The sequence below is a fragment of the Pygoscelis adeliae genome, unplaced genomic scaffold (assembly GCF_000699105.1).
Source record: "Pygoscelis adeliae isolate BGI_AS28 unplaced genomic scaffold, ASM69910v1 Scaffold174, whole genome shotgun sequence".
NCBI lineage: Eukaryota > Metazoa > Chordata > Aves > Sphenisciformes > Spheniscidae > Pygoscelis > Pygoscelis adeliae.
In genome coordinates, this window is record NW_008824676.1 from 107,520 (window position 1) to 120,103 (window position 12,584).

The following is a 12,584-nucleotide window of genomic DNA, read 5'->3' on the forward strand; positions in this document are numbered from 1 at the left end:
CCCTTAGCAGCCAGACTACCAATCCTTTTTATCACATCATCCTGCTACCACTACCTCCAACTGTTGAAGTATTCAAAGTAATGGAGTAACACACCGGCTAAGGTCGTGGCCAGAGGAACTTGAAACAGTAAACTGAAACAGATGAGAAGTTGTAGACGCTCCACTGAGTCACTAAAAATATTGGTGCCCTCACCACAGTCTACTACTGAAAGGGCATGCAAATGTTATAAAGGACTATAAAAATATACAGCAGTCTCCCTTCCTGCAGCTATTTACAGGCACTACACTTATTTCATTAGCAGTGGCAGAAGAAGCAATATTCAGAAGCAGCAAAATCTATTTCCTAGATATGAAATATGTACGTTCATTACAGCTAAAAACTACTTACCAACAGGTCTGTGATTTGATTGTTCTTGTAGGTCTGCTTAAAATAGATTAAAACAGCAGATTGTCAGTAACTACAGTCATAGTTGCCAATGTCAGAAAACGAACTGCATGTTCCATACAGCCATAGTCTATTGGTACTACTTTGCCTAATAAGTTACTAGTTTAAGACAAAAAAAGCACTCTTTTTTTTGTTTTGGTGGGGGTTTGGGGTGTTGTGTTGTTTACCTGATTTCCTCAACCCTCTTCCAGCAAACATAGCCTAATAGGCTATGAATAGCTAGTTCTATAAATTAAGAAATAATAGATGGTTACAGTAGAATTCTGAATCTCACAAACTGCACATCAGCATTTTCAGTAACACCCAAAACAGTTAATCCTCTCCAAATGAAATGCAGACATGCAAGATGGGGGATGCTTAGCAGGGATCACCATCTGTATGTGAAAATGCGTATATTTTGTACTTCACAGAGGGATGGTAGAGCCAATGCTCTGCCAAGAGGAACATGTAAGCGATGTGCCAAAGTGGTACACTTTGGATAACATGTTATGTATCATGACACTACCACTTCAGTGACTAAAACTAAGTCTTGGCAAAAACAAACATATCTTTGATGTCTAACCCGGGAAATTATATGACCTTTGTGATTTGAGATTTTGGGAACACTGTATCAGGAATAATCTCTTATGGAGTACTATTCCAGATCTACGTTTCTATAATAAACATCAAACAGGCTTCAAATCACATTAGCTCACTCCAATATGAATTCAAGAAATATACCAGTTCAACGTATCATGGGTGACAGCCAGACACCCTACATCTTTTTCATCTTAATTGTCTGAAAAAGCAGTAGCATACTAAAACTTAGAGTCCAAAGAAGCCACAGACAAGAAAGCAAATGATAATTCCTTTGTATTTGTATAAGTATACATGCAGTATAAAAGAGTAGCTTTGTGTGATTTTACAAAGATAATAGCAACCCTATGATTCACTATATTCTTCAAGTTAATTTATTGGAACCAGAAAGCTGTGCTGCTCTTAACATGGTATCTGCCCCTATTAAATCCCCAGTTATAAATACATCCAAATAATGTAAACTACATACTGTAGCCCAGCTAGGCTTCAGTGATTTGTAACATAAAATGAAGATGCGAAATTAAAATTTTTCAAAACTTACCACTTACCTGGTTTTTGAAGATCACTTAGATCTTCTGTGAAGAAATACACCAATAAAATCATAGTTTAAACAAGAAGCAAAACCCACATTTTTTATTAAGAAAAATGTAATTGTCACGCCATTATTAATAGAAGCCAAACATTAGAAAACAAACGACCTTTCTAAAATACTTTTGGCTTTGCATTTCTGTAAATCTAACCTTTCATGTTTATTCCACACACAGAGAAGAGAAAATCCTACATCAATATACTAAGCTATGCTAGACACACCATAATAATATAGTAGATCTCAAAACAAAGGGAGAAACACATACTATGCCTCAATCCGACAGGCATGCAAGCAGCTTGAATGAATAATGAGCAAGATGTCAGAATCACCCATTTGAAAAATAGATGTTTGAAGGACTGCTGAAAAAGCAACATCCTGAGCAAGAAATCTTACTTAGTAAAGCCATGTGTATTCAGAAAGACTTCAGATACAATTTTCAAACATTCTAAGCTACCACAGATTTCACCTAATTATTCTGAGAACACTGGAAACTATGGAAAAGAAAAATCATTTATGTGAAGCAGAGGCCTCTTAGAGCAGGTCTGCTCCATGCAGTGGAGCCCTAGGCAGACCTCTTAAACCACAAAACCAGGCTCATATATCCATGTGGGAGACCTGTAGCAACCTGAGGTGATGCTACTGTCAGTGTTAATGTAGATTAGTAGCAGAATGATGTCGCATCCAAGCAAACTGTAGTTTGGGTGTAGACCCCCACAGATAATACAGTGGTTATCTTCTGCTTCAAAGGGTAGTTGAATTACAGGTAACTAGGAGGCTTCTACATAGCACTCCAAAAGGTAATGCAGACACCTCCAAGCCAGAAAAGATGTGAAGGCTCAAAGAGATGATTGGTGTCAGAAGCTATGCCATGGAAGTGGCTGACACAGAAATGTGTGTCACTTGTATGTTCCAGTGAGTGACAGTACACAATCCCCTCACAATGTTAAACCTTTAACAAAAGGGCTAAAGGGGAACATCAGCTCTGGTTAAACTTTGAACAAGAAACGCCGCACAGCAGTTTAATTCCAAGAAAATTCTATGAAAAAACAGGGTAGAGAGCCATTTATTGTACTTTGCAAATGCCTTTTTTTTTTTCATTGTTGGTAGGTAACCTGGGAGGGGCTGCTGTAAGCAGCCTTACATCTTTATATATGATCCCCTATGATGTAAATATTACAGACTTTGAGATGCTCAGTAATTAAGGGATGGTATCAATATTAAAGGTCACAATACACTACTTCGTCCCTGTTACAGCAATGCAAAGGAGAACAGAAATGATCCTAATAAGGTTGCTGGAAACACTTCTTGCAGACACAGAGCTGACAGTGGAACTAGCTCTATCCAGCTCTCTAAGGTCACCCAGGTTCCTAAACATCTTCAGCTTTTCTTGCAAGGATGTTGCCTTCTGAGCCCAGCCAAAGAAATCTCAAGATCTTTACATTTCACTAGAAACTGTAAGCACAGGACACAAAAACAGTGCAAAAAAAATCAAACGACTTTGAATATTACAGAAGAAGAAATTAGCTTGGTTTTTCTCCTGTGTGCTCTAGGTCATGGTATCAAGGCAAAGAGAAAAGCACATGCAGAAGGAACGTTGCATCACACAGCAGTGTTTTAAAGTAGACTGAAACTCTTAACCCACACATGCTTTTCAGAAACACACTCAACAATCCGTCATCCCCGTCATTAATTTTAAAAAAATTGATTCACAACTAAAGATTTACTTTACCTTCTGTGCACTCCACTGCCATAGATTTCCTCCCTTGTGTTTGGGGGGGGGTAGGGGGGGCGAGAATTAGAAGACAATTGCTCTCAGTTATGAGAGTTAGCACACAAAGTGGAAGACAAAGGTCACTTCCAAACTTCTCTGCAATCTGGCTCATTTTATAGCAGTGTAAATCAGCACTGACCACAACACTGTATAGTGATTATTACTAAAACTCAGGACAACTAAACTAGAATATTTCTTAGGATAGGAAAGAACTTTTCATATGAATTATGCAATAGTATTCCCAGATAGATCTGGAAGCTATACAAACAGATCTCCTCCTCTTTAGTTTACTGCAAATACATGCACACACGCTAAACCGTATTATATTATTTTATTCTGCTTGCTATGAATAATCTCACCTGTCCTGATTGCTGAAGGACTCAGTGAAACACAGTTCATATCACCAACAAGGGTTAAACTGTTTTTTAGTTGCCAAAAAACATGAAAAAATCAGCTTGCAATCTGCTGACAAGCCATGTATGTGCTAGCAATGCCAAAAAAGTGGTAGCATTTCTATGCTTGTTACCATAAAAACCCAAAGCACTTTGTAACTGATAAAGCTCTAAAATTCCATTTGCTGCAAGCAAACACAGCTATTTTAACAAATGGATAAACTAAAAATACAGAAGGCATGTGCTTGGCTTAATACTGAAACCTCTAAAAATGAATTCTAATGATAGGGAAGAAATTGATAAATCAGCTGACCTACATCAAACAGAAAAACTCCTTACCTATAATGACTTCTATCTTCTTGCTGTCTTGATCTTCCTGGTCATTGAATACGTGACACCAGTATGTCCCTTGATGTTCCACATCCACATAAGTTACCTATGCAACCATCATCACAGTCATCCCGCCAGACCCCAAAAGAATACCTGTATCAGTTTAATTTAAGCCCACATGCAAGAAAGAGTAAAAACTAAAAGCAAAGCCTAAACAAATCCAAAAGCTGCCGATACGCTCATTCTTCAGTAAGCTGGACGGCATGTGTGTTCTAGAAATGCTTTCAAGAACTGAAGAAAGAATGTAAACCCACCTCAGAGGCTTGAGATGCATTAAGCACTGAATGCAACAGCTTGTACAAATCACAGTGCTTTGCAGTGCAAGATAGAAAGAGAAGCTTTCACTTTTACTGATACTTAATCTTTGTTATGTCAATATGTCACACTAATCCAAAATACACTATAGCCTTACATCCCATGACTACCACCTGAAACATGTTCAGGATTAAAATTAGGCACCTGAGAGCCTCAGAACAGTATGGGCAAGTAACAGAACAGGAGAACAACTTATAGCGAGCGCATCCATAATAAATTATCAAGGCTACGAAGAAGTTATTTTCTTCAAGGAAGCTTTATGTAGTAAGTTAAAGGTTGTTACACATTAGTCCCCCAAGGCTAGCACTTTGCAGTAACTTACCATGTAGACATTTTTGCTCCCATTTGCCAAGGGAAATCCATTTCTGAACCACTGGTAATGAGGAATTGGGTTTCCAACAGCTCCACATTCTAATACCAAAGCATCTCCCACTGTTAGGTTTTGTGACTGAGGCTGAATACAAATGCGCAACTTGCTTTCAGGCAAACCAATTAAGCTCCCTTAAAAAAAAAAAAGGGAAGAAAAAAGAAAAGAAAGGGTGAGACAATCTAACCACATATAGACTAACAAGAATTGACGACATACGGCCACATCTTCCTGTAACTACAACAGACTTTTAATAGCAATGAAATTAAGTTTTGTCCTTTAAGAGTATGCTAAAAATGAGTAGCAATAGCTTTCCAGTTCTTCAGTTGAAAAGTAAAAAGGAATGCACATTAAATATACCCCAGAAGTAAAAAAGTGCAAAGCTCTCTTTGCATTATTTATTCCTGCCTGTAGGATTACAAAGGTTCCAGAGAAAGGCACAAGCACAAAGAAGAGTGGCTACTGAAGGATGGACTGAGGATCCAACTTGTGTGCAAGTGTGGACACAGGAATAAAAATTTAAAACTTAAAATCAGTTAATTTTAGCATATCCATCTTCTTCCCATTCTAAACTGAGCATCAAACCTTATGGTAAATATACTAAAAAGCCCAAAGCTAAAAACACTTAAACATCAGCCACTGACATGTCCCCATATAGAAATGTCTTTGGGAAAGAAACCTATTCGGGAAACCCTAAATGCACTAAAGACTTGTCCAGCTGATGTAAGTTTCTATATATGATAAAATTTATTGAAACAAAGTGTTGAAATTCATTTTTGAAACATCCACTATACACACAAGAGTGTTCCACTGACAAGGTTTCTGATCTCTGCGTACTGAACAGTTTGATTAACAGACACATACTACAGGAAGCCAGGACCTACTTGTAAAGGTCACACCAGTGATCTTTTATCTCAGCTGCAAGGTCACTCAACTTTACTTTTAGACTACATATGTAGACACATGTTTTGTCATCAGAACTACTCATGACTGACAATTAGGGGGTGATGACATTTTCCTTTGCATAGTAAAATAAAGGGAGACAGTGATAAGGGTGTCTCTCTTCTACTAGAGTCTGAGCCTCTTGGCACATTAAAACTTGTATTTCAAAGATTTTACAAACAGATGTTTCATATTTATGATCAATGTTGACTAGCATTTTTAAAAGAATGCTGTATTCCTAATGCAGACTTGATACTGGTAAAAAGACTGACAGATGCCTGAGCAAATATTCTGTTCTATGACCACTGCTGTATGGCATTTCAAATAGAGACCCTGGCTTATCATGTTCTCTATCAACTTCTATAATGGTGTTGGGTTTTTTTTCTTACAAAGAGCTTTGTTTCCTCTAACTTTTATCATAGAAAAGATTTTTATATGTCAAAATAAACTTTACTCCCTTTAACTCAGCTTTTTACAGAATATTCTCTCTCCCTCCTTCTGAATGTCTCCGTTTGACATCAGGATCTTTCAACAAATTGTAAAGAATTAATTTCCCTTTAGGGCAGAAAGACAGAAATAAGATGGAAAGGAACTGCTGTTGTAGTCAAATTAAAAGCACTAGTCTTTAAGACAAGGAACACAAAAGTTACAGATAGTGAAAGAGAACATGAGATTGAAAGATAATGTGGTTTCTGTCTCCGGTGTGACCCCTTTACCTGCCATCTCATTTACAGGCTGTCCTTGGTACAGCCTGTTGTTGTATCACTCGCAAAATACACTAACAAGCCTGTAGCAGTATCTTTCAGAATTGTGTCTGGCTGCCTCACCAATCACAAGCTCACAAGACAGCTATGAAAGACAGCATTTCACAGAATAGTTGAGCTCTCATCAAATAGAAAGCAATGAAAAGAGAGGAGGAAAAAAAAAATCTGAAAAAAAGAAAGCAACCAAGGGAGCAGGAAAAGGAGAAAAAAAAAAAAGACAGTCAACAACTGAAATAGAAGCTTTCATACCTAGTCAACATTTGCACAAATGTCATTGTCGTCTAGTTCAACTGAAACACCGGTAATCCCAGGCCAAATGTTACAGGAGATAGCACTCATTCCGTTTAGGCACTACATACCCCTTTTAGGTTTCTTTCTAAGCACCCTAAGAGGGAAGGTTATAGGAAGAAGCAATCCATCTTGCCCCTTATCCTTTTACCCATCACCAAGACCTAAACACGCTAAAATTCACTTCCACTGTGGTTCCTGGTTGACCAAGAGTCATGGAATGCAAAGCAAGGCACTAGCCTGTGGATACCTGCTGCCCTTTAGTCACCAAAACTTTCACCACAAGTGTGAAACAATATACTGCTGTTTTTCTCAGATTTTTTTTCCAAGTAGTCATTACAAGCTTATTCATCTCAGCTTCCTGGTGTAATCAGCAAGATCTAAACCTGCAGGTTTCTAACTCAATAGAACCTGAAGTAGGAGCAAAGGAAAAGCAGAAAAAATCATCGCTTAGATAAGGGATCGAGAATATGTTCGAGATTAAGATGTAAAAAGGTCACCTCAAATGACATTGCAATAGCTTTTGATCTTTTACTGGAAGATCGGTTCTCTCTATTCTCTTTTCCTGACATGAATAATTTTTATATGTGGGATGCAAGTGGAAAACACCTTTGACTCGTGACATAAGACAAAATAAGTACTCTTCACAGTCTGAAGACAGTGCAGCTGATTTCTATCTCACTCATCTTTAGGCCAATAGCAAGCAAGTGCAAGCTTTTTAATTAGAAAGTTTATAAAGGGTAGATTTAGTGCATGGGTCAATGCCTATTTAATGCAACTGACTATTCTGTAAAAAAAAAAAACAAACCCCAAACCCAAACCAAACCAAAATCCTTACGCACACCAGAAAACAGAAAGATGCCACTCCAGCAACCTCAGAAACTGGAAATAAATGCACAGTATTAATATACTCGATCCAAGAAGTAAATTTCCAATATTTTCTTTACCTTCTACTAACAAATTCCAGTACTAGCTGGATACTCTTGAGTAGACAGCTATTTAATCTTATTTGCTTTCTGCTATTATTCCATTCTCCTCACGCTTCTTCCATACTTTCATCATGTATGCTGCAGATGGAGATTAACCCATCACTAAAGCAGAGGTATCTTCAAGCCAGTGCCATAAATTCAGACAGACTTACACTGGTACAGTTGAATTATTATGGCTTTTATTATGCAGGTAACACACATTTGACTGTTAGCTTACCATTTATAAAACCCATGAAGATGCAATTCACACCAAAAAGACTCAGTTTAACTCATGTGTTTCTTCCTCTAATAGGTTTATTTCAGTAAATTGTTGGCATGTCTTCACTATTATCTGGGTTGGTTATATGAAGTTGAAAAGACTGCATTAGCAAACATATATTCTGCAACAGACATATCCACGGAGCCCCAGCCTCTCTTTCTTTTCCCCAGGTGTTCTGGCAAAGAAAGAATGTGCTGGGCTTTGACCAATTTATCTTTCCTGGTTGGTACATGTCTAAGATTGTGATAGCCTATTATGATCTGAAAAAGTGACTGGAAGGAAGATCTATCACTTCGCTACCTGCCAAACCTTATTCCAGACCTCAGTCCTGTTTCCTCAGAGTGCAGTTAACACTCTTTCATTCCACAGTATCTAGGTTTTATAAAGTGTCCAGGCCTCCAGCATGCACGCGCTCTTCTGTAGTTTACTGTTCTAACCTTCTAGGTAAGGTAGGACTTCCTTCTAGGATGGCAGAGAACCTCGTTAGATTCTCCTTTATCCAAATACCTTTCTTCTCAGACTGGCAGCACACAGATGAAGAGGAAACAGACAATCCTGACTGTTAGGCCAGAGCCCATGGGGCAGACATTCAGAATAGACTCTGCGTGTCCAGTTGCTAGCGAGTTACAAGAGGTAAACAAGAGAGTTAAAGAATTGCTTTTCTGGTCCAAGAATCCTCTAAGAATTAAAAGGATCTGAGACTGTATATGTTTTCCATCTATCTATTCTTATCCACCACTGTGGAACTTTATTTCTCTTCTGCTTTTGTGACCAGCACAAGGACCCAATAATTGGATACCACATTTTTAATCAGCCCTCTTTCACATCTCTGCAAGACAGCAACGGGGACCCAAGTTCCTCTAACAAGTGGGAAGACACACTTTCAGAAGACAATGTTTTTGCCACTCACCATGAGATGTACCCTGGAGATCACAAACTTCAAGTCGTGCCCACCGACTGAACACAAAGGAAGACTCACTGTTCACTCGACAGATGTAAAAGCCAGAATCGTTCACATTCACTGGATTCAAAACCAGCTCTGGAGAATTACCATGGGGAACCTGAATTACAGGTGAACCAAGAAACATTGAAATTTACATTGATTTAATCTATGCCAGGATCTAATATTAGAATATGTACTTCCATGTCCATAACACCAGCCTCAACTCCTTCATTTACTTGAAACTTTTGGATGAGAAAGTCTTGGTCTATATATTTAGTAGCTCAGAGACAGGCTTTCTTCCAAGAATAATTCATATGTCTCTATTTAAGACAATTCTGAGCTTTTAAGCCTGTTGAAAAGCTTTTCCTGCAATTAATAATTTTTACCTTTCTCCACAAATAACTCTGAATAATTCCTTAAGCCCTACTCCAACCAGCATATGTGTTACATTCAGCTCTAGTCTTAAGATACATTCAACTATGACCAGGAAACTGTAAAATTCTTTCACGGAAAAATAATTTTTTACTACATCTCTATTTTAACTGTAATGAGCTGGAAATGACTGCAATCCTATTTTTTAAGCCATATTTTGGATTATCTAGATAAACTTTTAGAAAGGTGAAGAAAATGAGTTAAAAATTTCAGTCCTAACAGCAATTTAAAATACCATAAACTTACTCCATTTTTAAAATTAGTTCTTACAATAAAATAACATTAAGAAAAAAAGTGCATTCATCTTGTAGAAAGATAACCAGGACCAAAAATATGGGCATTAAGTGCTGCCATTCAAATTCCAGAGACACCAGCTCACATGCATTCCAGTATTGTATTGAAGAAGTCTGTGGCACCACCAAGTTCATGCCTTCAACTGTTCATTCTTAGGAAACCAGTTTCCATCTGTCCAAGACCAACAGTGATTGGCATTTGTTCCAGTGCGGCAGTTTCTCAGTAGCCTGTGTTAAACTTCTTGGTAAGCGGAGAGACAACTAAACTTACAGTTTCCTTACTGTCACATTCCAGGATTAGCCTCCAAGGCTAATCAGTCGTCTGAATATAAGGAATCACCTTATTGCTTTAGCACATTGATAGGGTCATTATGCAGCATTTCTTAAAATTCTATTTTTATTATTATATATAGCAATCTTCTCTCCTTGTAAATAAGAGTAACAGTCTTTAAAAAAAAAAAAAAAAGGATCATCCAAAATCATTACCTATTATTTTGACCACTTAACCTATATTCTGTATCAACTATTACCTCTTTTTCCTGTTTGAACCACTGGTAATGCACAAATGGGTGTCCTGTTGCCCAACAACACAGCTTGACGACCTGACCAGAGAGCACTGCTTGAGAGTCTGGCTGTACAACAATCTTTATACCTTTAAAAAAGAATTTATACATAGGAAAGTTATTAAGAAATACACTTCCACAATTTAAATTTGCATTTAAATTGTCCTTTGAGCAAAGAAAGTTTCTGTCATTAAATATACTTGAAAATTTGTTTCTACTGTGTATACATGCAGTTGCAATTAGTAATATGACTAAGACATTCAAAATTGTCTTCCATTACACAAAATCCATGCTTAAATTGTTCAGTACTCTACCGAATTTATCAGAGATTTAAAGTAGATCATTCAGACATTTTAATTTTAGGATAATTCAATCCCTCTTGCTCTCCACTCACTAAAGCAAATAATACTTCCAATGGCATCACAGATCCCTTCTGGGAAAGCTATTCCCAGATTTAAGAGTTTGCTTACTCCCAACAACTTCTTTGAGTTGTTAATCCTCAGATTAAGATTAAGCACAGCCTGAGGGATGGATCAAAACAGTAAGAGTTAGTTTAACTACAATAGTGTGTTTTTCTACTATTCCTCATGCAACCTTATCAGCTGAAACATTGGTTTCAGCTTTATGCCTTTGACTCCTGTAGAACACAGGGCTGGGGTTTACTTTTGCCAGTCTGCAAGGTAAAATTTTCCACTTCAAATTTTAACTGCCAGGAAATGACATGAGTGAAATTCTGACACTGGTCTGATATGATCCAGTTGTTTTCTTAACCTAGACCATTCCAGAGATCTAGTTACAGCATGACCCCAAACACAGATCCACTGGTATAACCAAGGTCATCAGAAGAAGAGGAGGGGGGGGAAAAAAAGTCAACTGCAGAACAGAGTTTAACCTCACACTGCTGTAAAAAATACACGGACCTACGACCAAGGTGTTGAGCAACACTGAGCTGATAAGCCACCAAAAATCATTAGTTTAAAGCATTATTGGCTATGGATGGTAAAATGCATTTAACAACCCCAGTGGGACCACAAGCAATACTACACATTAAAGACTAGTTGCTACAATACTAGTGTTGTGGGTTAACCCTGGTGGGCAGATAAGCATCATGCAGTCCCCCACCCCCACTGGGGTGGGGGAATAGGGAAAGGAAGAATAAAAACAAGAAAACTTGGAGGTCAACATAAAACCACCACCACCACCAACAAATTGTTTAATAAGTGAAGGATGACTGGAAGAATAGTGAAGAACACAAAACAAGTGACACAAAGGCAACCACTCACCACCTTCCGTGGGTAGACCGATGCCCAGCCAGTTCCCAAGCAAAAGATGGCTAGGCCCTCCAAAACTCCCTCTTTTCCCTTTTATTGCTGAGCATGATGTTATATGGTATGGAATACCTCTTTGATTAGTTTGGGTCATTTGCCTGATTGTGTCCCCTCCCAGCCTACTGCACACCTCCAACCTATTCACTGGGGGGGGCAGAGTGAGAAACAGAAGGCTTTGATGCTGTGCAAACACTATTCAGCAAAAGCTAGAACATTGGTGTGTTATCAGTACTGATTTGGTCAAAAATCTGAAACAGCGCCATATAAGCTGCTATGAAAAAAATGAACTCTATCCTAGCTAGGCCCCATACAACTAGTTACAGAAAAAGCACAGAAACAGTGAATGGTACAGAGGCACTTCATCACCATCAGAAATGAGCAATCAGATACAAAACAGGTATACATACTAAAAATTTCTTTTTTTTTTTTTAGAGTCAGTCTAATTTCCCTGTTTTGGGAGAAAGTAGTTCCTTCTTTATAGCTTAAGGAAAACACATTGCAGCTGGATGTCATCTACCTGGACTTGTGCAAAGCATTTGACACTGTCCCACATGACATCCTTGTCTCTAAATTGGAGAGACATGGATTTGACACGCTGGAGGGAAGGGATGCTATCCAGAGGGACCTTAACAGGCTTGAGAGGTGGGCCTATGTGAACCTCATGAAGTTCAACAAGGCCAAGTGCAAGGTCCTGCACATGGGTCAGGGCAATCCCAAGCACAAATACAGGCTGGGCAGAGAACGGATTGAGATCACTCAGTGGATAAGGAATTGGCTGGATGATCGCACTCAAAGAGTTGCAGTCAACAGCTTGATGTCCAAGTGGACACCAGCGATGAGTGGCGTTCCTCAGGGGTCAGTGTTGGGACCAGCGCTGTTTAGCATCTTTGTTGGCAACAGGGACAGTGGGAGAGAGCACACCCTCAGCAAGTTCGCTG

General features: G+C 38.4%; 1 protein-coding gene across 1 annotated transcript in view; it reads right to left on the reverse strand.

Moving 5' to 3' along the window:
* The window catches only part of MALT1 (mucosa associated lymphoid tissue lymphoma translocation gene 1), a 38,543-nt gene that overhangs the window by 18,629 nt on the left and 7,330 nt on the right, over positions 1 to 12,584 (reverse strand). Inside the window, exons 3-9 of the mRNA XM_009323109.1 lie at positions 10,286 to 10,407; positions 8,998 to 9,148; positions 4,801 to 4,979; positions 4,113 to 4,209; positions 3,340 to 3,372; positions 1,570 to 1,596; positions 389 to 424 (exon numbers count right to left, since the gene is read on the reverse strand). Of these exons, the coding sequence (XP_009321384.1) occupies positions 389 to 424; positions 1,570 to 1,596; positions 3,340 to 3,372; positions 4,113 to 4,209; positions 4,801 to 4,979; positions 8,998 to 9,148; positions 10,286 to 10,407 (645 nt within the window). The remainder of the gene's footprint in view (positions 1 to 388; positions 425 to 1,569; positions 1,597 to 3,339; positions 3,373 to 4,112; positions 4,210 to 4,800; positions 4,980 to 8,997; positions 9,149 to 10,285; positions 10,408 to 12,584) is intronic.